The sequence below is a fragment of the Ranitomeya variabilis genome, chromosome 5 (genome assembly GCF_051348905.1).
Source record: "Ranitomeya variabilis isolate aRanVar5 chromosome 5, aRanVar5.hap1, whole genome shotgun sequence".
Classification (NCBI taxonomy): Eukaryota; Metazoa; Chordata; class Amphibia; order Anura; family Dendrobatidae; genus Ranitomeya; species Ranitomeya variabilis.
In genome coordinates, this window is record NC_135236.1 from 395287298 (window position 1) to 395314115 (window position 26818).

At 43.7% G+C, this 26818-nt stretch overlaps 1 protein-coding gene across 5 annotated transcripts in view; it reads left to right on the plus strand.

Moving 5' to 3' along the window:
* DOCK4 (dedicator of cytokinesis 4) overlaps positions 1–26818 on the plus strand; it is a 517521-nt gene that overhangs the window by 286549 nt on the left and 204154 nt on the right. For all 5 annotated transcript variants that reach the window (XM_077265059.1, XM_077265063.1, XM_077265060.1 and 2 more), the window contains 2 exons: positions 10530–10628; positions 16558–16652. In XM_077265059.1, the coding sequence (XP_077121174.1) occupies positions 10530–10628; positions 16558–16652 (194 nt within the window). The remainder of the gene's footprint in view (positions 1–10529; positions 10629–16557; positions 16653–26818) is intronic.

Genomic DNA, 26818 nt, shown 5'->3' on the forward strand with positions numbered 1-26818 from the left:
TTCAGTCACAGGAGTGATGCCAGTGCTGGTTCAGTCACCACTGTGAGAATACAGAACGGTGACTGTAACCGCAAACACACCCCGACTCTGACTGACAGCTGAGCCCCATTTCAGTGTCAGTCAGGATCAGGGGGGCAGTTGCAGCCGTCGTTATGTATTCTCTGAGCGGTGACAGAACACATGATGGCGCCACCTTCCCCGTGACAGAAACTGGAAACCTGCTGGGCAGAAGAAAGTTGCTTTTCTCCCCGCAGCGTTAGGCTATGTGCAGGTGGCGGCAGTATTATATGCTATTAGCCTGCTGATTAACCACATATCTGTAGGTTAGTAGTGTTTTTTTCTGGTGCTAGATTTCCTTTAAAAATAAAAGCATCTTTATGCTGCCCCATTAATAAAGATTTTCCCATGCTTCACCCCTGAATAAATAATTACCCCTTACAGTGCTTCCTGCACAAAATATCCCTCCAATACTGCCTCTCTCTGTTATATCCTCCCCCCACCATTCCTCTCCATAATATTCCCCCTACACTGCCCTCTCCATAATGTCCCTCCCACACTGCCCTCTCCATAATGTCCCTCCCACACTGCCCTCTCCATAATATTCCCCTCACACTGCCCTCTTCATATTATTCCCCTCACACTGCCCTCTCCATAATATACCTCCCACACTGCTCCTCTCCATAATATTCCCCCACACTGCCCTCTCCATAATACTCCCCCCACACTGCCCTCTCCATAATGTCCCTCCCACACTGCCCTCTCCATAATGTCCCTCCCACACTGCCCCCTCCATAATATTCCCCCCACACTGCCCCCTCCATAATATTCCCCTCACACTGCCCTCTCCATAATATACCTCCCACACTGCTCCTCTCCATAATATTCCCCCACACTGCCCTCTCCATAATACTCCCCCCACACTGTCCTCTCCATAATGTCCCTCCCACACTGGCCTCTCCATAATATTCCCCTCACACTGCCCTCTCCATAATATTCCCCTCACACTGCCCTCTCCATAATATACCTCCCACACTGCTCCTCTCCATAATATTCCCCCACACTGCCCTCTCCATAATACTCCCCCCACACTGCCCTCTCCATAATGTCCCTCCCACACTGCCCTCTCCATAATATTCCCTTCACACTGCCCTCTCTATAATATTCCCCTCACACTGCCCTCTCCATAATATTCCCCTCACACTGCCCTCTCCATAATATACCTCACATACTGCTCCTCTCCATAATATTCCCCCACACTGCCCTCTCCATAATACTCCCCCCACTCTGTCCTCTCCATAATGTCCCTCCCACACTGCCCTCTCCATAATGTCCCTCCCACACTGCCCTCTCCTTAATATTCCCCTCACACTGCCCTCTCCATAATATACCTCCCACACTGCTCCTCTCCATAATATTCCCCCACACTGCCCTCTCCATAATATTTCCCCCACACTGCCCTCTCCATAATATTCCCCCCACACTGCCCTCTCCATAATATCCCTCCCACACTGCCCTCTCCATAATGTCCCTCCCACACTGCCCTCTCCATAATATTCCCCTCACACTGCCCTCTCCATAATATACCTCCCACACTGCCCTCTCCATAATATTTCCCCCACACTGCCCTCTCCATAATATTCCCCCCACACTGCCCTCTCCATAATGTCCCTCCCACACTGCCCTCTCCATAATGTCCCTCCCACACTGCCCTCTCCATAATGTCCCTCCCACACTGCCCTCTCCATAATGTCCCTCCCACACTGCCCTCTCCATAATGTCCCTCCCACACTGCCCTCTCCATAATGTCCCTCCCACACTGCCCTCTCCATAATATTCCCCTCACACTACTCCTCTCCATAATATTCCCCTCACACTGCCCTCTCCATAATATTCCCACCACATTGCCCTCTCCATAATGTCCCTCCTACCCTGCCCTCTCCATAATATTCCCACCACACTGCCCTCTCCATAATATTCCCTCCACACTGCCCTCTCCTTAATATTCCCACCACTCTGGCCTCTCCATAATATTCCCCCGACACTGCCATCTCTATAATGTCCCTCCCACACTGCCCTCTCCTTAATATTCCCCCTACACTGCCCTCTCCATAATATTCCCACCACATTGCCCTCTCCATAATGTCCCTCCCACACTGCCCTTTCCATAATATTCCCACCACACTGCCCTCTCCTTAATATTCCCCCCACACTGGCCTCTCCATAATATTCCCCCGACACTGCCATCTCCATAATGTCCCTCCCACACTGCCCTCTCCTTAATATTCCCCCCACACTGCCCTCTTCATAATATTCCCACCACATTGCCCTCTCCATAATGTCCCTCCCACACTGCCCTCTCCATAATATTCCCACCACACTGCCCTCTCCATAATATTCCCTCCACACTGCCCTCTCCTTAATATTCCCCCCACACTGGCCTCTCCATAATATTCGCCCTACACTGCCATCTCCATAATATCCCTCCCACACTGCCCTCTCCATAATATCCCTCCCACACTGCCCTCTCCATAATGTCCCTCCCACACTGCCCTCTCCATAATATTCCCCTCACACTGCCCTCTCCATAATATACCTCCCACACTGCCCTCTCCATAATATTTCCCCCACACTGCCCTCTCCATAATATTCCCCCCACACTGCCCTCTCCATAATGTCCCTCCCACACTGCCCTCTCCATAATGTCCCTCCCACACTGCCCTCTCCATAATGTCCCTCCCACACTGCCCTCTCCATAATGTCCCTCCCACACTGCCCTCTCCATAATGTCCCTCCCACACTGCCCTCTCCATAATGTCCCTCCCACACTGCCCTCTCCATAATATTCCCCTCACACTACTCCTCTCCATAATATTCCCCTCACACTGCCCTCTCCATAATATTCCCACCACATTGCCCTCTCCATAATGTCCCTCCTACCCTGCCCTCTCCATAATATTCCCACCACACTGCCCTCTCCATAATATTCCCTCCACACTGCCCTCTCCTTAATATTCCCACCACTCTGGCCTCTCCATAATATTCCCCCGACACTGCCATCTCCATAATGTCCCTCCCACACTGCCCTCTCCTTAATATTCCCCCTACACTGCCCTCTCCATAATATTCCCACCACATTGCCCTCTCCATAATGTCCCTCCCACACTGCCCTCTCCATAATGTCCCTCCCACACTGCCCTCTCCATAATGTCCCTCCCACACTGCCCTCTCCATAATATTCCCCTCACACTACTCCTCTCCATAATATTCCCCTCACACTGCCCTCTCCATAATATTCCCACCACATTGCCCTCTCCATAATGTCCCTCCTACCCTGCCCTCTCCATAATATTCCCACCACACTGCCCTCTCCATAATATTCCCTCCACACTGCCCTCTCCTTAATATTCCCCCCACACTGGCCTCTCCATAATATTCGCCCTACACTGCCATCTCCATAATATCCCTCCCACACTGCCCTCTCCATAATATCCCTCCCACACTGCCCTCTCCATAATGTCCCTCCCACACTGCCCTCTCCATAATATTCCCCTCACACTGCCCTCTCCATAATATACCTCCCACACTGCCCTCTCCATAATATTTCCCCCACACTGCCCTCTCCATAATATTCCCCCCACACTGCCCTCTCCATAATGTCCCTCCCACACTGCCCTCTCCATAATGTCCCTCCCACACTGCCCTCTCCATAATGTCCCTCCCACACTGCCCTCTCCATAATGTCCCTCCCACACTGCCCTCTCCATAATGTCCCTCCCACACTGCCCTCTCCATAATGTCCCTCCCACACTGCCCTCTCCATAATATTCCCCTCACACTACTCCTCTCCATAATATTCCCCTCACACTGCCCTCTCCATAATATTCCCACCACATTGCCCTCTCCATAATGTCCCTCCTACCCTGCCCTCTCCATAATATTCCCACCACACTGCCCTCTCCATAATATTCCCTCCACACTGCCCTCTCCTTAATATTCCCACCACTCTGGCCTCTCCATAATATTCCCCCGACACTGCCCTCTCCATAATGTCCCTCCCACACTGCCCTCTCCATAATGTCCCTCCCACACTGCCCTCTCCATAATATTCCCCTCACACTGCCCTCTTCATATTATTCCCCTCACACTGCCCTCTCCATAATATACCTCCCACACTGCTCCTCTCCATAATATTCCCCCACACTGCCCTCTCCATAATACTCCCCCCACACTGCCCTCTCCATAATGTCCCTCCCACACTGCCCTCTCCATAATGTCCCTCCCACACTGCCCCCTCCATAATATTCCCCCCACACTGCCCCCTCCATAATATTCCCCTCACACTGCCCTCTCCATAATATACCTCCCACACTGCTCCTCTCCATAATATTCCCCCACACTGCCCTCTCCATAATACTCCCCCCACACTGTCCTCTCCATAATGTCCCTCCCACACTGGCCTCTCCATAATATTCCCCTCACACTGCCCTCTCCATAATATTCCCCTCACACTGCCCTCTCCATAATATACCTCCCACACTGCTCCTCTCCATAATATTCCCCCACACTGCCCTCTCCATAATACTCCCCCCACACTGCCCTCTCCATAATGTCCCTCCCACACTGCCCTCTCCATAATATTCCCTTCACACTGCCCTCTCTATAATATTCCCCTCACACTGCCCTCTCCATAATATTCCCCTCACACTGCCCTCTCCATAATATACCTCACATACTGCTCCTCTCCATAATATTCCCCCACACTGCCCTCTCCATAATACTCCCCCCACTCTGTCCTCTCCATAATGTCCCTCCCACACTGCCCTCTCCATAATGTCCCTCCCACACTGCCCTCTCCATAATATTCCCCTCACACTGCCCTCTCCATAATATACCTCCCACACTGCTCCTCTCCATAATATTCCCCCACACTGCCCTCTCCATAATATTTCCCCCACACTGCCCTCTCCATAATATTCCCCCCACACTGCCCTCTCCATAATATCCCTCCCACACTGCCCTCTCCATAATGTCCCTCCCACACTGCCCTCTCCATAATATTCCCCTCACACTGCCCTCTCCATAATATACCTCCCACACTGCCCTCTCCATAATATTTCCCCCACACTGCCCTCTCCATAATATTCCCCCCACACTGCCCTCTCCATAATGTCCCTCCCACACTGCCCTCTCCATAATGTCCCTCCCACACTGCCCTCTCCATAATGTCCCTCCCACACTGCCCTCTCCATAATGTCCCTCCCACACTGCCCTCTCCATAATGTCCCTCCCACACTGCCCTCTCCATAATGTCCCTCCCACACTGCCCTCTCCATAATGTCCCTCCCACACTGCCCTCTCCATAATATTCCCCTCACACTACTCCTCTCCATAATATTCCCCTCACACTGCCCTCTCCATAATATTCCCACCACATTGCCCTCTCCATAATGTCCCTCCTACCCTGCCCTCTCCATAATATTCCCACCACACTGCCCTCTCCATAATATTCCCTCCACACTGCCCTCTCCTTAATATTCCCACCACTCTGGCCTCTCCATAATATTCCCCCGACACTGCCATCTCCATAATGTCCCTCCCACACTGCCCTCTCCTTAATATTCCCCCTACACTGCCCTCTCCATAATATTCCCACCACATTGCCCTCTCCATAATGTCCCTCCCACACTGCCCTTTCCATAATATTCCCACCACACTGCCCTCTCCTTAATATTCCCCCCACACTGGCCTCTCCATAATATTCCCCCGACACTGCCATCTCCATAATGTCCCTCCCACACTGCCCTCTCCTTAATATTCCCCCCACACTGCCCTCTTCATAATATTCCCACCACATTGCCCTCTCCATAATGTCCCTCCCACACTGCCCTCTCCATAATATTCCCACCACACTGCCCTCTCCATAATATTCCCTCCACACTGCCCTCTCCTTAATATTCCCCCCACACTGGCCTCTCCATAATATTCGCCCTACACTGCCATCTCCATAATATCCCTCCCACACTGCCCTCTCCATAATATCCCTCCCACACTGCCCTCTCCATAATGTCCCTCCCACACTGCCCTCTCCATAATATTCCCCTCACACTGCCCTCTCCATAATATACCTCCCACACTGCCCTCTCCATAATATTTCCCCCACACTGCCCTCTCCATAATATTCCCCCCACACTGCCCTCTCCATAATGTCCCTCCCACACTGCCCTCTCCATAATGTCCCTCCCACACTGCCCTCTCCATAATGTCCCTCCCACACTGCCCTCTCCATAATGTCCCTCCCACACTGCCCTCTCCATAATGTCCCTCCCACACTGCCCTCTCCATAATATTCCCCTCACACTACTCCTCTCCATAATATTCCCCTCACACTGCCCTCTCCATAATATTCCCACCACATTGCCCTCTCCATAATGTCCCTCCTACCCTGCCCTCTCCATAATATTCCCACCACACTGCCCTCTCCATAATATTCCCTCCACACTGCCCTCTCCTTAATATTCCCACCACTCTGGCCTCTCCATAATATTCCCCCGACACTGCCATCTCCATAATGTCCCTCCCACACTGCCCTCTCCTTAATATTCCCCCTACACTGCCCTCTCCATAATATTCCCACCACATTGCCCTCTCCATAATGTCCCTCCCACACTGCCCTTTCCATAATATTCCCACCACACTGCCCTCTCCTTAATATTCCCCCCACACTGGCCTCTCCATAATATTCCCCCGACACTGCCATCTCCATAATGTCCCTCCCACACTGCCCTCTCCTTAATATTCCCCCCACACTGCCCTCTTCATAATATTCCCACCACATTGCCCTCTCCATAATGTCCCTCCCACACTGCCCTCTCCATAATATTCCCACCACACTGCCCTCTCCATAATATTCCCTCCACACTGCCCTCTCCTTAATATTCCCCCCACACTGGCCTCTCCATAATATTCCCCCTACACTGCCATCTCCATAATATCCCTCCCACACTGCCCTCTCCATAATATTCCCACCACACTGCCCTCTCCATAATATTCCCTCCACACTGCCCTCTCCTTAATATTCCCCCCATACTGGCCTCTCCATAATATTCCCCCGACACTGCCATCTCCATAATATATCTCCCACACTGCCCTCTCCATAATATTCCCACCACACTGCCCTCTCCATAACATTCCCTCCACACTGCCCTCTCCTTAATATTCCCCCCACACTGGCCTCTCCACAATATTCCCCCGACACTGCCATCTCCATAATATCCCTCCCATACTGCCCTCTCCATAATATCCCTCCCATACTGCCCTCTCCATAATATTCCCACCACACTGCCCTCTCCATAATATTCCCTCCACACTGCCCTCTCCTTAATATTCCCCCCACACTGGCCTCTCCATAATATTCCCACCACACTGCCCTCTCCATAATATTAATAATAATAATAATAATAATTTTATTTATATAGCGCCAACATATTCCGCAGCGCTTTACAAATTATAGAGGGGACTTGTACAGACAATAGACATTACAGCATAACAGAAATCACAGTTCCAAATAGATACCAGGAGGAATGAGGGCCTTGCTCGCAAGCTTACAAACTATGTGGAAAAGGGGAGACAAGAGAGGTGGATGGTAACAATTGCTTTAGTTATTTGGACCAGCCATAGTGTAAGGCTCGGGTGTTCATGTAAAGCTGCATGAACCAGTTAACTGCCTAAGTATGTAACAGTACAGACACAGAGGGCTATTAACTTCATAAAGTGTATGAGAACATGATACGAGGAACCTGATTATGGGTTTTTCTTTTTTTTTTTGTTTTTTTTTAATGATAGGCCACACAGGGATCGTTAGGTTAATGCGTTGAGGCGGTAGGCCAATCTGAACAAATGAGTTTTTAGGGCACGCTTAAAACTGTGGGGATTAATCGTATTAACTTGGGTAGTGCATTCCAAAGAATCGGCGCAGCACGTGTAAAGTCTTGGAGATAGGAGTGGGAGGTTCTGATTATTGAGGATGCTAACCTGAGGTCATTAGCGGAGCGGAGGGCATGGCACGGGTAGGGTGGTAGACTGAGACCAGAGAGGAGATGTAGGGTGGTGCTGAGCCATGGAGTGCTTTGTGGATGAGGGTAGTAGTTTTGTACTGGATTCTGGAGTGGATGGGTAGCCAGTGTAATGACTGGCACAAGGTAGAGGCATCGGTGTAACGGTTGGTGAGGAATATGACCCTGGCTGCAGCATTCAGGACAGATTGGAGCGGGGAGAGTTTGGAAAGAGGGAGGCCGATTAGTAGAGAGTTACAATAGTCCAGACGGGAATGAATAAGTGAAACAGTAAGAGTTTTTGCCGAGTCGAAAGTAAGAAAAGGGCAAATTCTAGAAATGTTTTTGAGATGCAGATAAGAAGAGCGAGCCAGTGATCGGATGTGGGGGGTGAATGAAAGCTCAGAATCAAGGATGACCCCGAGGCAGCGGGCATGTTGCTTTGGAGTAATGGTGGAACCACACACGGAGATGACAATGTCAGGCAAAGGTAGGTTAGTAGAGGGAGAGAACACGAGGAGTTCAGTTTTTGACAGGTTCAGTTTCAGATAGAGGGAGGACATGATGTTAGAGACAGCGGTAAGACAATCACTGGTGTTTTCTAAAAAGGTCGGCTTGATAACAGGAGAAGAGGTGTATAATTGGGTGTCGTCGGCATAGAGATGGTACTGGAAACCAAATCTACTGATTGTTTGTCCAACAGGGGCAGTATACAAAGAGAAGAGGAGGGGGCCTAGGACTGATCCTTGAGGAACCCCAACAGTAAGGGGAAGGTGAGAGGAGGGGGAACCAGCAAAACATACAGTGAAGGATCAGTCAGAGAGATAGGAGGAGAACCAGGAGAGAACGGTGTCCTTGAGGCCGATGGAGCGGAGCATATTGAGGAGGAGCTGATGATCCACAGTATCGAATGCTGCGGAGAGATCCAAGAGAATTAGCATGGAGCAGTGACCATTAGATTTAGCTGTTAGATCCTGCCTGTATCCATAATGTCTCCCCACACAACTCCTCTATGTAATATTCCCCCCACACAGGTCTGCTCCGTAATTTCCCATATAGCTCCGCTCCATAATATTCCCCCCACACAGCTCTGCTCCGTAATTTCCACACACTGCTGCTCTCTGTAATATTCCTCTCCACACATCTCCTCTCTGTAATCCCCCCCAAATCACATTCAGCAGGCAGGTGCCAGCGGCGGTGCCTGCACTACAGCAATTATCGCATGTATAATGTGCATTAAATTGTTTTACTTAGTCATATACATTGATTCTGAAAAAAAAAAAATTCTCAAAGTGTCACCAGTGGAGCCTGTGCAGTAGCATCTATCGGCGATCTGACACTTCAGAGGCCTTGCTTATGGTGCCCACAATACAAAATGTATTTTTTAGATTCAATCAAAATGTGCCATCCAAAAGTTATGTGGCTAAAGTTACATTTTAGCCAGGGAAAAAAATAATTTTCATTTTTTAACTGGATTCTCCGTGGGTTACTTGTGAGTGTTTGCTGCTTTATGGCACCTCAGGGGCTCTGCAAATCATGGCATCTGCAATCTAATCCAGCTAAGTGTGCACGCTAAAATTAAACAGTTTAGTTAAAAAAAAAGTTGCCCCAAAAAATGAATTAAACTTTTTGTTTCAATAAGAATTTTTTTTTCTCCTTTAAAAATAGTTAGCAAACCTGCCAATAATGCACTACCATACGTATCAACCCCTAGAATAAACCAATGTATTATTTATATCAATGGCACTAGTCATAACAGCAAAAATGCTAAAACCATTGTTTGGATTCGTACAACTATTAGCCTTCAGGTCGGGTTTGTCTTCTTTATACCGCAGTCACAATGTTCAGAATTGCAAAAGCTCAAAAATGGTTTTTAAAATATATATATATATATATATATATACCGTATATTATATTTTTTTCATGATGTCAGATCTTATGAAGAGCATCTGGTTGCTGATTCTCAGCTATATACTTGGCAATGCTGCGCAGCTTTGCTGAGTGTTCAGAATTTGTCATGTCCTTCCCCACAGAGCCAATTAAATGTCAGTAAGCTCTTACAGTATGTCCTTGTCATTCTGTGGCATGTATGAGCTTAGTGCAAGCGACATCGCTGTTCTCCAATTATAGCTTCTCATCTGTAAATGCAAGGAGCAGTTTTAATATTTCTGTAGATGCAGAATATGCAGGGTCTATGTATAAAGTTTTATTTTGCTTTTAAGGTTTACATCTGTGATTGTAGAAAGAGAAAAATGAAATGTCATGCTGGGCACAGATTGGGCGCATGGTGGGCACATACACAGCTCCACACACCCCACTATTATGGGGTCTTAAATCTTACCAAGAAAGAATAACATAGCATCCTGTGAGATCATTGTTGGGTTAAAAATAGAATCTGTGAAGCAGATGTGAACAGAGTCTAAATGACTTCTACTTTTATAAGGAACCTATTTGTATGATATTCTTATATTGTTTCAGGGTGAATTTGTTGCATCTTTGCTGTCCCTGTTACGACAAATGACGGACAGACATTACCAACAACTTTTAGAAAGCTTCAACACAAAGGATGAACTTCGAGTAAGTCTATATCACAATGGTCTTCCTATTTTTCAATATTTATGTTGCTTAAATTATATGTCTAGTAGAATTATGATGTATTTTTCTAACTTTCAAAGGTAAACCAGCGTGTACTATTTTAGGCGTCATGTGTAGAAAATTTCATATCTTGGGCATGTTAGGGCATGCTAAGTTAAAGGGTATTCTCAAATTAAGTTATTCACTATCCATCCGATAGGGCAGGGATCCTCAACCTGTAGCTCGGGAGCCACATGTGGCTTGCTGTCCCATGAATTGTGGCTCACGGCTGTCTGCCATCTTGGTGCATTAGCTCCAGATTTAGTAAACTGGTATGAAGAGCACATCTCAAAATGGTGAACTTTATGAGTAGTCCTGAACAGAAGAGTAAATCTGGGTACACATCTACTGGTCTTGGGGGTTTGAAGCTAATTTAAGTATGGTATGCTGGAGACAGGATGATACTACCGGTCAGAGGAGGTGCTTGAAGATGGATGTGACTGTGTTGGGAGTGCGTGATGGGAGAATGCTGAATGTGGTGGGGTGTGGTGGGAACTCCTGGATTTTGGTTTACTGCTTTTGGGTGATTTGTGTGGAATTTTGGTTATCATTATACCGTAATGTGGGCTTTGGTTGCCACTACTGTGAGGGGGGAAAGGAGCTGGATGTGGCTTGTGACCCTCCTGCAGAGCTGAATGTGGCTCTCAAGGTCAGAAAGGTTGTGGACCACTGCAATAAGGATAGCTTCCTGACTGCTGGGACTCCTTCTGATCCCAAGAACTGGAGGTTCTGACCGGATGATGGTCGATTATCTGAGTGCTGAATACCAGCCAAGTGAGGTGCTCAGCTATCTTCAGTGGTATTATTAAGAATGAATGAGTGGTGTGTATAATCGACCACCACTCCATTTACACAGGGTTCTTCAGAGCTGCCTTTCATGGAATCATTGAGAATTCCAGCAGTCAGACCCAAGCAATCGGGAATTATGTTCTATCACGATTCCTTGCACATGGGCCCTGGTTTTCAGACTCTGTGGGGGTCCCAGCAAACCATTTAGCTCTGCCCTCTATGCATTAGTTGGAATAAAGATTGAAGAATTTATATCTCTTTCTGGAGAGCCAGGCAGGCCTGAACATTACACAGATAGCCCATTGATTCCAGTGGTTGGTAGGTAATGCTTCATTTGTCCAGTGATCGTGGTTGTCTCTGCAGATTACAAGTGTTCTCTGTGATGTCTACAATGTCTAACATAAGAAAACAAGTGTGAGTAAACAAAACTCTCTGTATAAAAGGAATTAATTGTGATATTAATTTACGTAAGAAATTGCAGACAATAGTACTGTAATATTCCGTTGTGCCTGTCTGGTCTAGGCACTAATGAAAATAAAACGTTAACTACTTCCTTACAGTTTAAGTCCTCTTTTTCTCAGAAGAGGCAATTTGAATATTTAATTTCCCAGAGGAGCATTGCATGGCGAATAAGCCTCCTTACCTTGACAAGCCAGAGATGGTATGTCACTCTCCATAAGGAGAAACGATACCCCTTAGACCCCAGTCCAGAGCCTCTCACCTAGCCAAATCAGTTCTCATGCTTCGCACTGACGAGGGCCAACACAGCCCGAAACACCGTGTCTGCGAATTGAGATACTGATTTGGCTTTTATCCTAAGTCATATTGCACGACTCGTTAAAGGGTTGATTGTGACTTGTAGGATGGCTACTTCCAACAGGTGGCGCTATAGAGTTTAAGTCCTCTTTTTCTCAGAAGAGGCAATTTGAATACTTCCTTACATCGATTTATAATAGCCATATCCCACCAGTGAGCCAGTCCTCGGTGTCTACCATTTAAATTCTCTGCTACACATCAAAGGACGTCCTATCTCAGCCCTTGTATATGAAGATGGCGTTCATCAAAAATAAATCAAGTCTGCAGCATAAAATAGTTGAGAATAATTTCCACAGAGGTCTTTTAAGTGGCCTCCTGAACAGTGCGCTTTTTGTTGAGTACTTTATAATTTAGTACTTAGCTAATGAAGGACACATTTTCATTTATAATTAACTACGAAGTCATTCATCTTTTCAGAAAAACCATGTATTTCAATTAGGCAGTGCATTTTGAAGTTTTTTACTTTTATGATTAAGTAACTTAAAATTGCAACATTTGAAATAAATTCCTATAATTCTCATCATTGGAACTTAATCCTTATATAAGAGATACTTTTGTGATGGTCAGGATAATGATGCATCATAGTGTTTGTCATCCAAGTATCGCTGAATGCTAAATGTACAGAAACAATTATCGACGGAGAAAAATAGAAAATCAAATAATATATTTTAAAAGGTATACTATTCTTGTAATGTGACGTCATCGCACTAGGTGGGATAAGCTATCACTGTATGATTAGGGGGGTCTGATTTCTGGGTTTACTACTGAGAATGAAAGGGTAGCACAGCCATAGTAGAGCAGCATTTACTTTACTGTTTTCCCTGCACAGCGTTGTCTCACCTGAGCACAGTGTAGTTCGATTCCAGGTAAATAGTAGGGTGAAACAAACAATGTAACGTAGTCCTAATGCAGCAATTTCTCAGGATTGGTGGGGGTCCCAATAGTCAGTCCCACTGACGTGCCATCACTTTTTAAAATAGGTTAACCCATTATCCTGCTGTATTTTAGTAGGACAGTGAGACACTGTTTATAGCAATGTGTGTAAAAATATTTTATATACAGTACAGAGCAAAAGTTTGGACACACCTTCTAATTTAAAGATTTTTCTGTATTTTCATGACTATGAAAATTGTAAATTCACACTGAAGGCATCAAAACTATGAATTAACACATGTGGAATTATATACTTAACAAAAAAGTGTGAAACAACTGAAAATATGTCTTATATTCTAGGTTCTTCAAAGTAGCCACCTTTTGCTTTGATGACTGCTTTGCACACTCTTGGCATTCTCTTGATGAGCTTCAAGAGGTAGTCACCGGGAATGGTTTTCACTTCACAGGTGTGCCCTGTCAGGTTTAATAAGTGGGATTTCTTGCGCTATAAATGGGGTTGGGACCATCAGTCGTTACATTGGTTGCCCATTCATTACAGGATACAATTCAAAGTACTGGTTCTCACCCACAAAGCTCTCCACAGTGCGGCACCCCCTTACATCTCCTCCCTCATTTCTGTCTATCGGCCTAACCAACCGCTGCGCTCTGCAAATGACTTTCGACTAACCTCTGCACTAATCCGTACCTCCCACTCCCCACTCCAAGACTTCTCCCGTGCTGCGCCAAACCTCTGGAATGCTCTACCCCAAGATATTAGGACCATCCACAATTTGCATAGTTTTAGGCGCTCGCTCAAAACACATTTGTTCAGAGCGGCCTACCATGTTCACTAATCAAAGTCATTTTATGTTTGTGTGTGTGTAGCCCATTCACTATCCCTATCCATCCCCCACCCCTGAAGATGGCTGGACCATCATTGTAAATACATCATTGTAAATACACACCTGTACTTTGTATCTCCCCCACCTCATGGTAGATTGTAAGCTCTCACGCGCAGGGTCGTCTTAATGTGCTTTAATTATTGTATTGTTAACGTTGTTACTTATGACTGTTGTGTTTGAAACTGTTAAACTGTAAAGCGCTGCGGAATATGTTGGCGTTATATAAATAAAGATTATTATTATTATTATCAGTTGTGTTGTGCAGAAGTCTGGTGGATACATAGCTGATAGTCCTACTGAATAGACTGTTAGAATTTGTATTATGGCAAGAAAAAAGCAGCTAAGTAAAGAAAAACAAGTGGCCATCATTACTTTAAGAAATAAAGGTCAGTCAGTCCGAAAAATTGGGAAAACTTTGAAAGTGTCCCCAAGTGCTGTTGCAAAAACCATCAAGCGCTACAAAGAAACTGGCTCACATGAGGACCGCCCCAGGAAAGGAAGACCAAGAGTCACCTCTGCTTCTGAGGATAAGTATATCTGAGTCACCAGCCTCAAAAATTGCAGGTTAACAGCAGCTCAGATTAGAGACCAGGACAATGCCACACAGAGTTCTATCAGCAGACACATCTCTACAACAACTGTTAAAAGGAGACTTTTTGCAGCAAGCCTTCATGGTAAAATAGCTGCTAAGAAACCACTGCTAAGGGCAGGCAACAGAAGAGACTTGCTTGGGCTAAAGAACACAAGGAATGGACATTAGACCAGTGGAAATCTGTGCTTTGGTCTGATGAGTCCAAATTTGAGATCTTTGGTTCCAACCACCGTGTCTTTGTGCGACGCAGAAAAGGTGAACGGATGGACTCTACATGCCTGGTTCCCACTGTGAAGCATGGAGGAGGAGGTGTGATGGTGTGGCAGTGCTTTGCTGGTGACACTGTTGGGGATTTATTCAATATTGAAGGCATACTGAACCAGCATGGCTACCACAGCATCTTGCAGTGGCATGCTATTCCATCTGGTTTGCGTTTAGTTGGACCATCATATATTTTTCAACAGGACAATGACCCCAAACATACCTCCAGGCTGTGTAAGGGCTATTTGACCAAGAAGGAGAGTGACCTGGCCTCCACAGTCACCAGACCTGAACCCAATCGAGATGGTTTGGGGTGAGCTGGACCGCAGAGTGAAGGCAAAAGGGCCAACAAGTGCTAAGCATCTCTGGGAACTCCTTCAAGATTGTTGGAAGACCATTCCCGGTGACTACCTCTTTAAGCTAATCAAGAGAATGCCAAGAGTGTGCAAAGCAGTCATCAAAGCAAAAGGTGGCTACTTTGAAGAACCTTGAATATAAGCCATATTTTCAGTTGTTTCACACTTTTTTGTTAAGTATATAATTCCACATGTGTTAATTTATAGTTTTGATGCCTTCAGTGTGAATTTACAATTTTCATAGTCATGAAAATACAGAAAAATCTTTAAATGAGAAGGTGTGTCCAAACTTTTGCTATGTACTGTATATATTAATCCTTGTTAGCATAACAAAAAGCTCATAAGATCAATTCAAGGGGAGCGTGAAGTAACCTCATGGTGACCCATGCTCAGTCTAGTTTGTCTCTTTTGTGGTGGTAATGTTTCACAAACGTGTATCTAAGTGCAAGTTCCAAAAAATAATTTTATTAATCAGATTAGGGATTACATTTCTAGAACAAGAGTTGGTGTGGTCAGTCTCGAGCCCAATGCGTTAAAATTAGCGCTTAATTTTAAATATATAAAACTCCGAGAAGAGTTGAGAAAAGATACTGCATCAACGCGTTTCATGCGCTATATACATTTTTAATGAAGGTTAAGAACGCATATAGCGTTGAAATACCTTGATGATCAGTATCGTTTCTCAACTCTTCTCTGAATTTTAAATGTTTGAAATATTGTTAATTTTAAGTAATTTGGATTGAGCTGGACATCCCCACCTCTGTTTTCAATCGACCTTTTACCCTTTATGTGACATTTGTAAATGGAGAACTGTATGAGAGGTCTTATGTCTCTGTTAATAGAAGATGTCAGGAAAGAACGAAGAATTGGGCATGTTGAGTTTCAACTTACCCCATCCTTTTGTTGACAAGGAAGATAAGCTTCCTGGAGAGTTGTGTAATAGAGGCTTAGTTTTATTTTCTAATTGAAAATGCTCACCCAAGCCCAGAGTGCAAGTGTACGAGTTGGTCAGAAAGAATAGTTGTCAGATGAGTGATCTCCCGACAGCTATCTAAAGTATGTCGCCACCTTTTATTTTCCAGTGCGTCCTGTATTTAACCATTTAATTGAGCTGGTTTCCTCATAATATACAAAATGAAAACACTCTGTTCTGTTTTCTGTTGATTAGGCTTTGAGAAATATTAATGTGTGCTGACCCTTCTTTGTTCCCATATATTCCAGACAAAGAGATAAAGAAAAACTATGTTTCATTGTATTTTAAAATGTGTGATTTTTATTTACAGGATTTTTTGTTACAAATTTTTACGGTGTTTCGAATTCTTATCAGGCCGGAAATGTTTCCTAAAGATTGGACTGTTATGCGCTTTGTTGCCAACAAGTAAGTAGCTACAGTTTTGGGTTTTTTTACAAAGTATAACCACAAATGGTTAAAACATTAATTAGAATGTACATTTTGTAAATTTTATTTGAGTATTTAAAATTAAGTACATGGAGACCTAATGTCGATGTTGCTGTAATGTGTATGAAAATTGATCTAGCCTACTTTGGTGATCTAACGTTAGGCTGACTGTCCCCTAATATCTGCTTCAGAGGGTGTGGCGGATCAGGCATATTGGATTTCAACATACCTTAGCTAATGTTCTCTTAAAAGATATGATGATCAACAGTCTGTGGTAGAGATGTGTCTCCTACCTAGCTAGAATAAAACATGTACACTTAGTGTGCATTGTTATCAGGTTGAAAAATGTGTGATGTTTCCAATAATAGATATCTATCATGTAGAACTGTGTAGAGAGCTTCTGCAGGTAATGGAGAAACAAATGGGTTAATTCTGCGCTGTCGTGTAGGAACGATGAAGAATGCAAATCCGAGAATAAATGGTTTGTCAACGCGTTTCGCAGTATATAAACTTCTTCTTCAGGACAACTACTACTAGTGGTCTATAGTAGTTGTCCTGAAGAAAAAGTTTATATAGTTCGAAACGCGTTGACAAATAAACCACTTCTACTCAGATTGACATTCTTCAGCCTTGCTACATGGCAGTGCAGACTTAACCCATTTGTTTCTCCATTACCTGCACTTTTATCCTCTCGTGGGTCTGCAACAGTCTTAAGTGTTACCAGTGTTGGTGTGCACACAACCCGTCCAAGTGAGCACCATCATTCTAGTCTTTTGAGATTAAGGGAAAAGGGATTAGTGGACAGACGTCCGTGCCGCCGAAAGGATTGAGATGTATATCCCAGTAGAGCTTAATTAAGGTTGTGGTTTATTCTACGCGTATCAAAGTATAGAGTTAATTCTTCTTCAGGAAAGACCACATGTATAATGTCTTGTTATACTTGTGGTCTTTCCTGAAGAAGAAGTAACTCTAGAGTAAACCATAAACTAATTTAAACTCTCCTGGGATATATGTGTCAATCCTTTCAGCAGCATGGAACTTTGGCCAATAATCCCTTTTACCTTAATGGTCACTTGCTGACCCGTCTATCTGCCGCATCAGACTCTTTATATTATATGCCGTTTTAACAGATTGAACAGGTGAGTTTAATCCTAAGCATGAGACTACTAGATTCCTCAGATAAGACCATATTTTGCGCTGATCGCTCATACAGCTTCTTGGTAGTCTTTTCACATTGCTACCCAGATAAGACCCTATTTTGTGCTTTGTGTCTTTCCAGTCTCTTTTCTTTGTGTAGAGAGCTTTTGACTTGTTCATTATAGCTATTTCTGCTTATTAGACAAAATCACAACAAAGGAAAGCATGCTATACTTTACTATTAAAGTTTTATCTGTAAATTTACCATTTTTATGACGTTTTTAATATTTATCCAGTGAAATTACATTTTATTGTTTACATTGTTTTTTGTTTGTTTTTTTAACTTCTGTGTCTACTGACTCACTTTAAAAAATATTTTTCATATTGAGATCATGTCTTAAAGCGGAGTTCATTCTGCAAACCTGCATAGCCTACGTGATTTTTTCTGTAAGACATTTCCATTCAAAAAAAATATTTTCTTCCTTGAAAGACAAAATGTCAACAGTAAACACGAATAGAACACATTCTCTTTAAGAGAAACAGCAAGCCAAGTCCCCTGCCAGGTTGGTTGCTGTGTCTTTTAACCTTTATGGTTTTAAAATGGCATTCTCATTTCTGGAAAAAAAATAAAATAAAATACCGTAGATTGTTATATAAGAAAAACTAGTATCAGTGTCCAACCAATGAAAGGGAATGTGCCATTAGAAAATGACCTAGTGTTTAAATGTATTTTTGAAAAATATTTTGTAATTTTTTATTTTTCATATAATGATCTGTATTAAAACCGTATTGGAAATGTTGCAATTTTCACGCCGGCTACTGGTGTTATTTTACTCTCATACTTCCTATTCAGGAAAATTCACATGTACATTAGCAGCAAAAGACTGGCTTCAACCTTATTTTTTGTACTAAAGAATGTATGGAGGTGTTACCTGTCATTGTAATCTGCCTGTTCTGATTGTGAGACTGCTGAAAACTCTGTCTTAAGTAACAGGTTGAATAAGTCTGAAATACACCCAAAAGCCCATATGAAAAATTGCAATTTTTTATTTTTAAATATAGATTGAAACACAATAAACAATAGGTCATTTTCTGATGATACATTTCTATTAAAGAGCCTTGAATCATGATTAAAGGGAACTTGCCACCTGGTTTGGCCGATGCGAGTTACCGCCACCGCCTTTCAGGGCTTATATACAGCATTCTATAATGTTGTATATAAGCCCCCAAGCCGACCTGGAAGAGAAGAGAAATAACTTTTATTATACTCACCTGCGGGGCGGTCCGGTCCGAGGGGTGTCGCTCTTCTTGTTCCAGCGCCTCCCATCTTCTTGCGATGCCGTCCTTCTTCTTGGTTCCTGCAGTGCGCAGCGCTGGGCCTCTTTAACCTTTCCCAGCACCTGCGTCCTGCAGGATTTTGCTCTGCCCTTAACAGGGCAGATAAGTACACCAGGGGAGGAGCGCGATGCTGAGCAGACTGTGTGGAAGATGCAGCGACGTGTCATCCACATGAAGCAAGCAGGGGGACGGCATCACAAGCAGATGGGAGGCGCTGGACCAAGAAGAGTGATACCCCTCGGACCAGACCCCCCGCAGGTGAGCATAATAAAAGCTATTTTTCTTCTCTTACAGGTCGGGTTGGGGGCAAATATACAGCATTATAGAATGTTCTATATCAGCCCTGAAAGGCGGTGGCTGTAACTTACATCGACCAAAACTGATGACCGGTTCCCTTTAAGGAAATCAGCCAAACCAATGATACCAATTTGTATATTTTTCTCAGGGTGCATTGCCTGTAAGACATCTTACAACCTGCATGATATCTACAAAAAAAAAACAAACATTAATTACTCTTAACTTTCATGATCACAGCTTGTTATATGCTTGTTTAGAAATCTTTCTTCCATCACTTGTAGAGTCTGACCCTTCTGGGTCTCTGTTGCAGTTAGTTAGGTCTGCGGGCAGCATCTGTTAGAAGTACTCCAAACTCTGGTTAAGGCCACATTCACACTAGCAGTATTTGGTCAGTATTTTACATCAGTATTTGTAAGCCAAAACCAGGAGTGGAACAATTAGAGGAAAAGTGTAATAGAAACATATGCACCACTTCTGCATTTATCACCCACTCCTGGTTTTGGCTTACAGATACTGAGCTAAAATACTGACCAAATACTGACAGTGTGAACATGACTTAACAAAACCACACAGAAAAAATAGAATTATTAGGGAGCCTAAACAGCTCCTTATTGACGCATTACAAATCTTCAATTATGTGTGTTTCTTTTGCTTTATAATAACATTTGCATAACAATTCGTGCAGGTGCCACTCATTACATCTCATGTATGCATACGCATGCAGAAATTTTTCATTGCAGTTTCTAATGTGAGAGAAGTTATCCGATTTGTATGGACACCAATGGTTTTCTTTTGTGCTATTTTTTTTGCTTGAGATTTATTGTTGCTCAATGGAAGTCTTTTTGTCTGCTGTTGCTGGCTGGTACACCTGTAACTGTCTCAAGGTGTTTGGGGGATGTATAATGCCTGGGTTTTATGAGCACCAACATAAAGGCCAAGATTACTGGATTACTGACCCTGGAACATGCATGCCATTTTTTTGCAATTTGTCACCAGGCTTTTGCCACCTAATCTGAAAGCAGCATATTATAAAGACCGCAAACCTGATTCCAGCTTTGTGTCACTTATTGGTCTGTTTGCTGTAGTTTTGATAATCTCCTGCTGATCAAATAGGACTAGTAAACCTGCTGCCTTGTAGTCCTCCATATTCATAAGCTCTGTATAACCCTATCCCCATTGTTAATTGGCAACTTTCTGCCTATGCCCAGTGTACAAAGAAAGCTACCAATCAGTGATGTGGGCAGAGTTATACGGAGTTCAGCATTTAGAAAGAAATCTTGTAGATCTGTAGCAGAAAAAAACTGAGATATAATTGAAAGTAGAACATGCAGCCCTGGAATTAAGACATCACTGGGATGGTTGTCTCTTTGCCTACATCCACTGTATTTTGATGGGATAGCAAAAACCTGGTGACAGATTTCCTATAACCTGCGCTAATTTTTCTGAATGTTAAGCTTACTGTAGAAATGTATATGTGTATGTTTTTATGTTCTTGAAGAGTGCCTACACATATAACGGTAGATCCAATTCATCTTAACCTCTTTGCTTTAATAATATTGGCCTACTAATGTGTAGGGGGCAGATGACAAAGAAAAGAAAGACTGGACTCATTCCTTCATTACCCCCAGGAGATGAGTAGCTCCTGAGTCATTTGGCAGCAGCTTATATCTCACTCTCCCTTCTGAAAAAGAAAACATGCACATTCACTCAAACCATACATGTTAATTAGTCCAAAGAACCAGGCTGGGTTTAAAAGCATGCATAAAAAGTACACTGCAATTAGAAATCTAATAATCATGAGCGAGGAAGTTCTTACCAATCTTCGTGCCCAGCTCCAAAAGTTACAGGTAGAGAGAGTTACTGTTCGGGTACGGACTTCACCAGGATGTCCGTCTTTATTTTTGGGTTCGGCATGTTTGTTGCGTTAGTCAGACAGCCGCAGTTTCCACTCTCTCAAATTACAGTGTGAGCCTACAGCTGTGATCGGAGGTATAAAGTTTACCTGCAATCACTGGTGTCGGGTGATAGGACTACTGCTACCATCAGCCGACGCCTGCTAATAACAGCAAGGGCAGGAGGACGTCTGATGGGAGTATTCATCAGCCGGCGCCCTCACTGTAAATAAATAAATTTTTAAAAAAAGCAGCAGGGGTTGCCCTATATTTTTGATGACCAGCCAGGCAAAACTCACAGTTGGGGGCTGCAACTCTCAGCTGTCAGCATTATCAAGGCTGGTTATCTAGAGTAGAGGGGTCCTCCCACTGTTTTTTAAACTGTTTAAATAAATTATTTAAAAAAACGGCATGAAGTCCCCTACATTTTTGATAACCAGCCTTTGTAAAGCAGACAGCTGGGGGAAGGTATTCTCAGGCTAGTAAGGGGTCATGGATATTGGCCCACCCAAATATCACTATAGGATTAGTAATGGATTGGTATCTTATAGATGCCTCTCTATTACTAACCCATGAGCTTGATGTCACTGGACAATACAAAGGTGGCATCAACCCCACAAATATTACCCCACTTGCCACCGCTACAGAGCAAGTGGGAAGAGCCAGAATTTGCACACCTAATAGATATGCCTTTTCTGGGTAACTGCGGGCTGCTATTTTTAGGCTGAGGGGGGGCAATATCATGGCCCATTACCAACCTGAGAATATCATCCCCATTTGTCTGCTTTAGCATGGCTGATTGTCAAAAATAGGGGGACCCACTCCATTTTTTTTTAATGATATATTTAAATATTCTTTTTAAATTAGCGCAGGCGCCGGCTGATGAATAATCCCATCAGCCGCTCCTGCTCTCACTGTTATTAGTGGCAGCAGATGTCGGCTGATGGGAGCAATAGCCCCATCAGACGACACCAGTGACCGAAGGTAAACTTTATACCTCCGATCACAGCTGCGGGCTCACGCTGTCACACTGTCATTTGACAGCATGAAAACCGCGGCTGTCTGACCAGCGGTAATGATTTTACCGCTTATCAGAAGCGGTGTTTGCCACGCTGTCAGCACTGGATGTTCGTGCCCCCCATTCTAGTGAATATTGTCTGGGTACTGTTATGGTACCCGGACTTCCCTATCTCTAGTTACAAACAAGCTAATGTTTACTGCAAGGCCAGGTCCACACAACCTTTTATAACATCAAGCCACAGCTACCCTCGCCTCGCCCTCTTTTTAGTGACCGCAAGGCCTCCCCTTCTCTAATGTCCTCATCTCCTACGTATGCCAGATAATAACCCTTTGCTTGCAGAAAGCTACATAGGTGCAGCTTATTGAAGCTAGTAGCTTTCTGTAAACAAAACTTTGATTACAGATGCAATGCAGGAAGAGCATGGTCTGCTGCCATTATATGACATGACATTTGCAAAATAATGCAATGCACACAAATTAGGACTTTTCTTTACAGTCCCCTGTTTCTGAGTAGATGGTACTTGTATGATCTCATTCACACCGTCACTCAAGTGTAGATGCAAAACGGGTATCTAGTTTTCCATTAATTCAATTCCATCCAAAAAAGTGTTTGGTTTGAGGTCTTGGCTCAGTGTTGACCAATCAAATTTTTCACACCAAACTCACCCAACCAAGTCTTTATTGACTTTCATTTGCGGACTAGGACACAGTAAAGTTGAAAGAGGAATGGGCCTTTTCCCTCCCTCACTCCCCAACCCCCAAACATTTCCAACAGCCCCTGAAAAATAACCCTATAGAAGCATTATCCATCCTAAGTTCAGGAAACTTAAACAGGTTTTCCCACAAACAAAGTACATTTTAATTAATGGATCTTGAAATAATAATAAATTCCACAATTGGATGTTTTGAAAACAAAAATGTGAGGAAGCATAGGTGAGCATACAGGTGACACAACAGGGGCTCACAGCTTCTGCATTCTGTGAGGTAACACATTTCCTTGTTTGTTTTATCACAAGAGTATTTCTGATGCATCTTCAGTCCTTTGAGCTCATGATAAATTACGTTTGTGATGTAGTAGCTATGTCGGCTATCACAGGGTCCTTCTCCGGTATCACACAATCAACAGAGCAAGAGAATAGTGAACAATTCCAGAACCTTTATTTAGGTAAAGACACGAAAGGTCCATATAATCCACCACACAAAGGATAAAAATATTCCAGAACACAAATGCAATTCAGTTACAGGATAAAAGTCCAACAATCCAGCACAGAGGATAACAGTCCATATTCCCTTCTTTCTCTCTCTGACATGCTGTGTTCACTTCATAGTTCCAAACAAGACTGATCTGTGTCTCACCTTCCTGATATTTTAAAGGTACCGTCACATTTAGCGACGCTGCAGCGATCTAGACAACGAAGCCGATCGCTGCAGCGTCGCTGTGTGGTCGCTGGAGAGCTGTCACACAGACAGCTCTCCAGCGACCAACAATGCCGAAGTCCCCGGATAACCAGGGTAAACATTGGGTTACTAAGCGCAGGGCCGCGCTTAGTAACCCGATGTTTACCCTGTTTACCAGTGTAAATGTAAAAAAAAAAAAACACTACATACTTACATTCCGGTGTCTGTCGGGTCCCCCGGCGTTCTGCTTCCCTGCACTGTAAGCGCCGGCCGTAAAGCAGAGCGGTGACGTCACCCGACAGACACCGGAATGTAAGTATGTAGTGTTTGGTTTTCTTTACATTTACACTGGTAACCAGGGTAAATATCGGGTTACTAAGCGCGGCCCTGCGCTTAGTAACCCGATGTTTACCCTGGTTACTAGTGAAGACATCGCTGAATCGGCGTCACACACGCCGACTCAGCGATGTCTGCGGGAGATCCAGCGACGAAATAAGGTGCTGGCCTTCTAGCTCCGACCAACGATGTCACAGCAGGATCCTGATCGCTGCTGCGTGTCAAACACAACGATATCGCTATCCAGGACGCTGCAACGTCACGGATCGCTAGCGATATTATTAAGTTGTTCAGTGTGCAGGTACCTTAAGTCTCCCTCCTCATTCACAGGTCAGGAGGGGGAAGGTCTCAGGGGCTCATTGTCTCAACAAGCTAGGTCAACATGTCATTAGCATATTAGCAAACAACATTATTCACTGATGCTGTGGAGAGATAACGGTGCAGGAATGTGGGGAGAATATCAGATGGCAAATAACAACTCAACACCATGAAAACAAGCAAAACAGAAATATACACAAAATGATACCCACATAGCATATCACACCATCACAGCGGCCTTTCAGCTTGTATGTCATTGACTTGATTTATGAAGCTCTCACAAGGTTGGTGAAATGTAGAAACACTCATTCCTGTAATGAAACAAGCAAGTAATCAAATGTATTATCTCACATAAAGCAGCAACTGCAAGCCCCTGCTGTGTCGTCTGTATACAAACTTATTTTCCAACCCTTATAATAGTTGGCACAATTAAATATTGCAGGAAATATGTTCCTGGCATTCACCAAACCTATACTCGTCCCTACTTTCATACCGGTTTTGTCCAGTTTAAAAATATGTGTGGTCGTAGAGTTGCAGGCTTATAAGATTACAATCAAAAATGTTACTCACACTCCCATTCTTTGTTGGTTAGCTGCATTGGTGACTTCACATCTACATCGCAAGTCCCCACAGCAGGCGATCAATGGTCTCAGCGGTTTGTGGGGTCTACATCGGCATCACCGCTGAGGCCAGTTATTGGCTTTATAGAGTGGCATGTAAAAGTTTGCTCATCCCGGTCAAATTTACTGTTATTGTGGCCAGTTAAGCAAGCTGAAGATGAAATGATCTCTTAATGACTTTAAGTTAAAGATGCCACATTTCCTTCTGTATTTTAGGAATATGTAATATTTTACATTTTTAAAAATTGCAAAAGGAAAATGGGCTGATGGAAAAGTTTGGGCACCCTGCATGGTTAGTACTTAGTAGAAAAAAAAAAGTATTATAGCTTGTAAATGATTTTTGTAGTCAGACAGATTTTGAATCTTGTTCAGATCAGGGGACTGTGAGGGCCATTGTAAAACCTTTGGATGCCCAAAACTTTTACATGCCACTGTATCTAGATAAGTCAAATATGCTAGTCTTCAACAAAAGCCGCATGGAGTTGATTTGCTACATTTATTATGAAGCATACTATGGTCTGCTTAGATTTCTTTTTCTGAACCACAGACAATTTGAGGTGGCATAGACTTTTCATATAATTTCCGACAGTTTTCTCTTGTAAAAATATGGTACATTTGTCTTTTCACAGTTGACATTTCTCTTGCTTTGTTAAGCACCGCTTACTTTAAAAGTTGGTAAAAGCTGAAGCAAAAAAGGGAAACATTCGCAACATTTTTAACCAACCGTACAGTGCACCAAATTTTGTGACTTTTTTTAACCTCAGAAAACTGTTGTAGAGGGAATTCATTATTCACTCTAGATCTCCATAAACTTTATGGCATAACGAATAAACAAAGGTTGCCATAAAAGATAAAGGAGGTTATATATTATAACTGATTACTGCAATCTCAAAATATGACCTCTTAGGCTGGTTTCACATTTGCTTTTTTTGCCGCAGCATTTTTCCGCAAAAAAACGCATGCGTTTTTTTTCCTATGTTTAACATTAAAAACGCATGCATCTTTTTGCATGCGTTTTGCTGCGTTTGACAACGCATGCGTTTTTTCCATGCTTGCGTTTGGTTGCAGAAATGCAACATGTAGTAATTTCTAGATGAGTTTTTTTGCTGCAAAAAAACGTATTGCTGTCTATGTAAACGCATGCGTTTTTAAGCACATGCATTTGTTTGCGTTAAAAACGCATGCGTTTTTATAGAAAAAAACAAGACTACACACTGATAAGCCACCCCCCACCATCAAGGTGATAAAGGGATCCAAACCCTAACCCTACCCCTAAGGCCGGGGACACACACAACGTTTAAAAAAACGGTCCGTTTTTCACGGACGAGAATCGCACAAATGTTTCCAAAAGAGTGATCCGTGTGCAGTGCGAGGCTTGCAAAACCGACATCGAATGGATTTATGTGCTCAAATGTTCGTTAAAACATATATACAGTATATATATATATATATATATATATATATATATATATATAATTGAGACACATATATATATATTCTGTATTTACTGTATATTTAATTCAGCGCGATATATGTGAAAAGCCGGTAATTCAATTGCCGGCTTTTCATTTCTCCTTCCCAAACCCGACAGGATATGAGACATGGTTTACATACAGTAAACCATCTCATATCCCCTTTTTTTTTGCATATTCCGCGACTCAATGCAAGTACAGATCGCCCAGCTTTCCTTTCAGCACCCGGGGATTACAGGCACGAGCGAGTGCTTTAGCGCAGCTCCTGCCTGTAAATTGATTTAACCCCTTCAGATGGATTTACTTCATGGGATCTG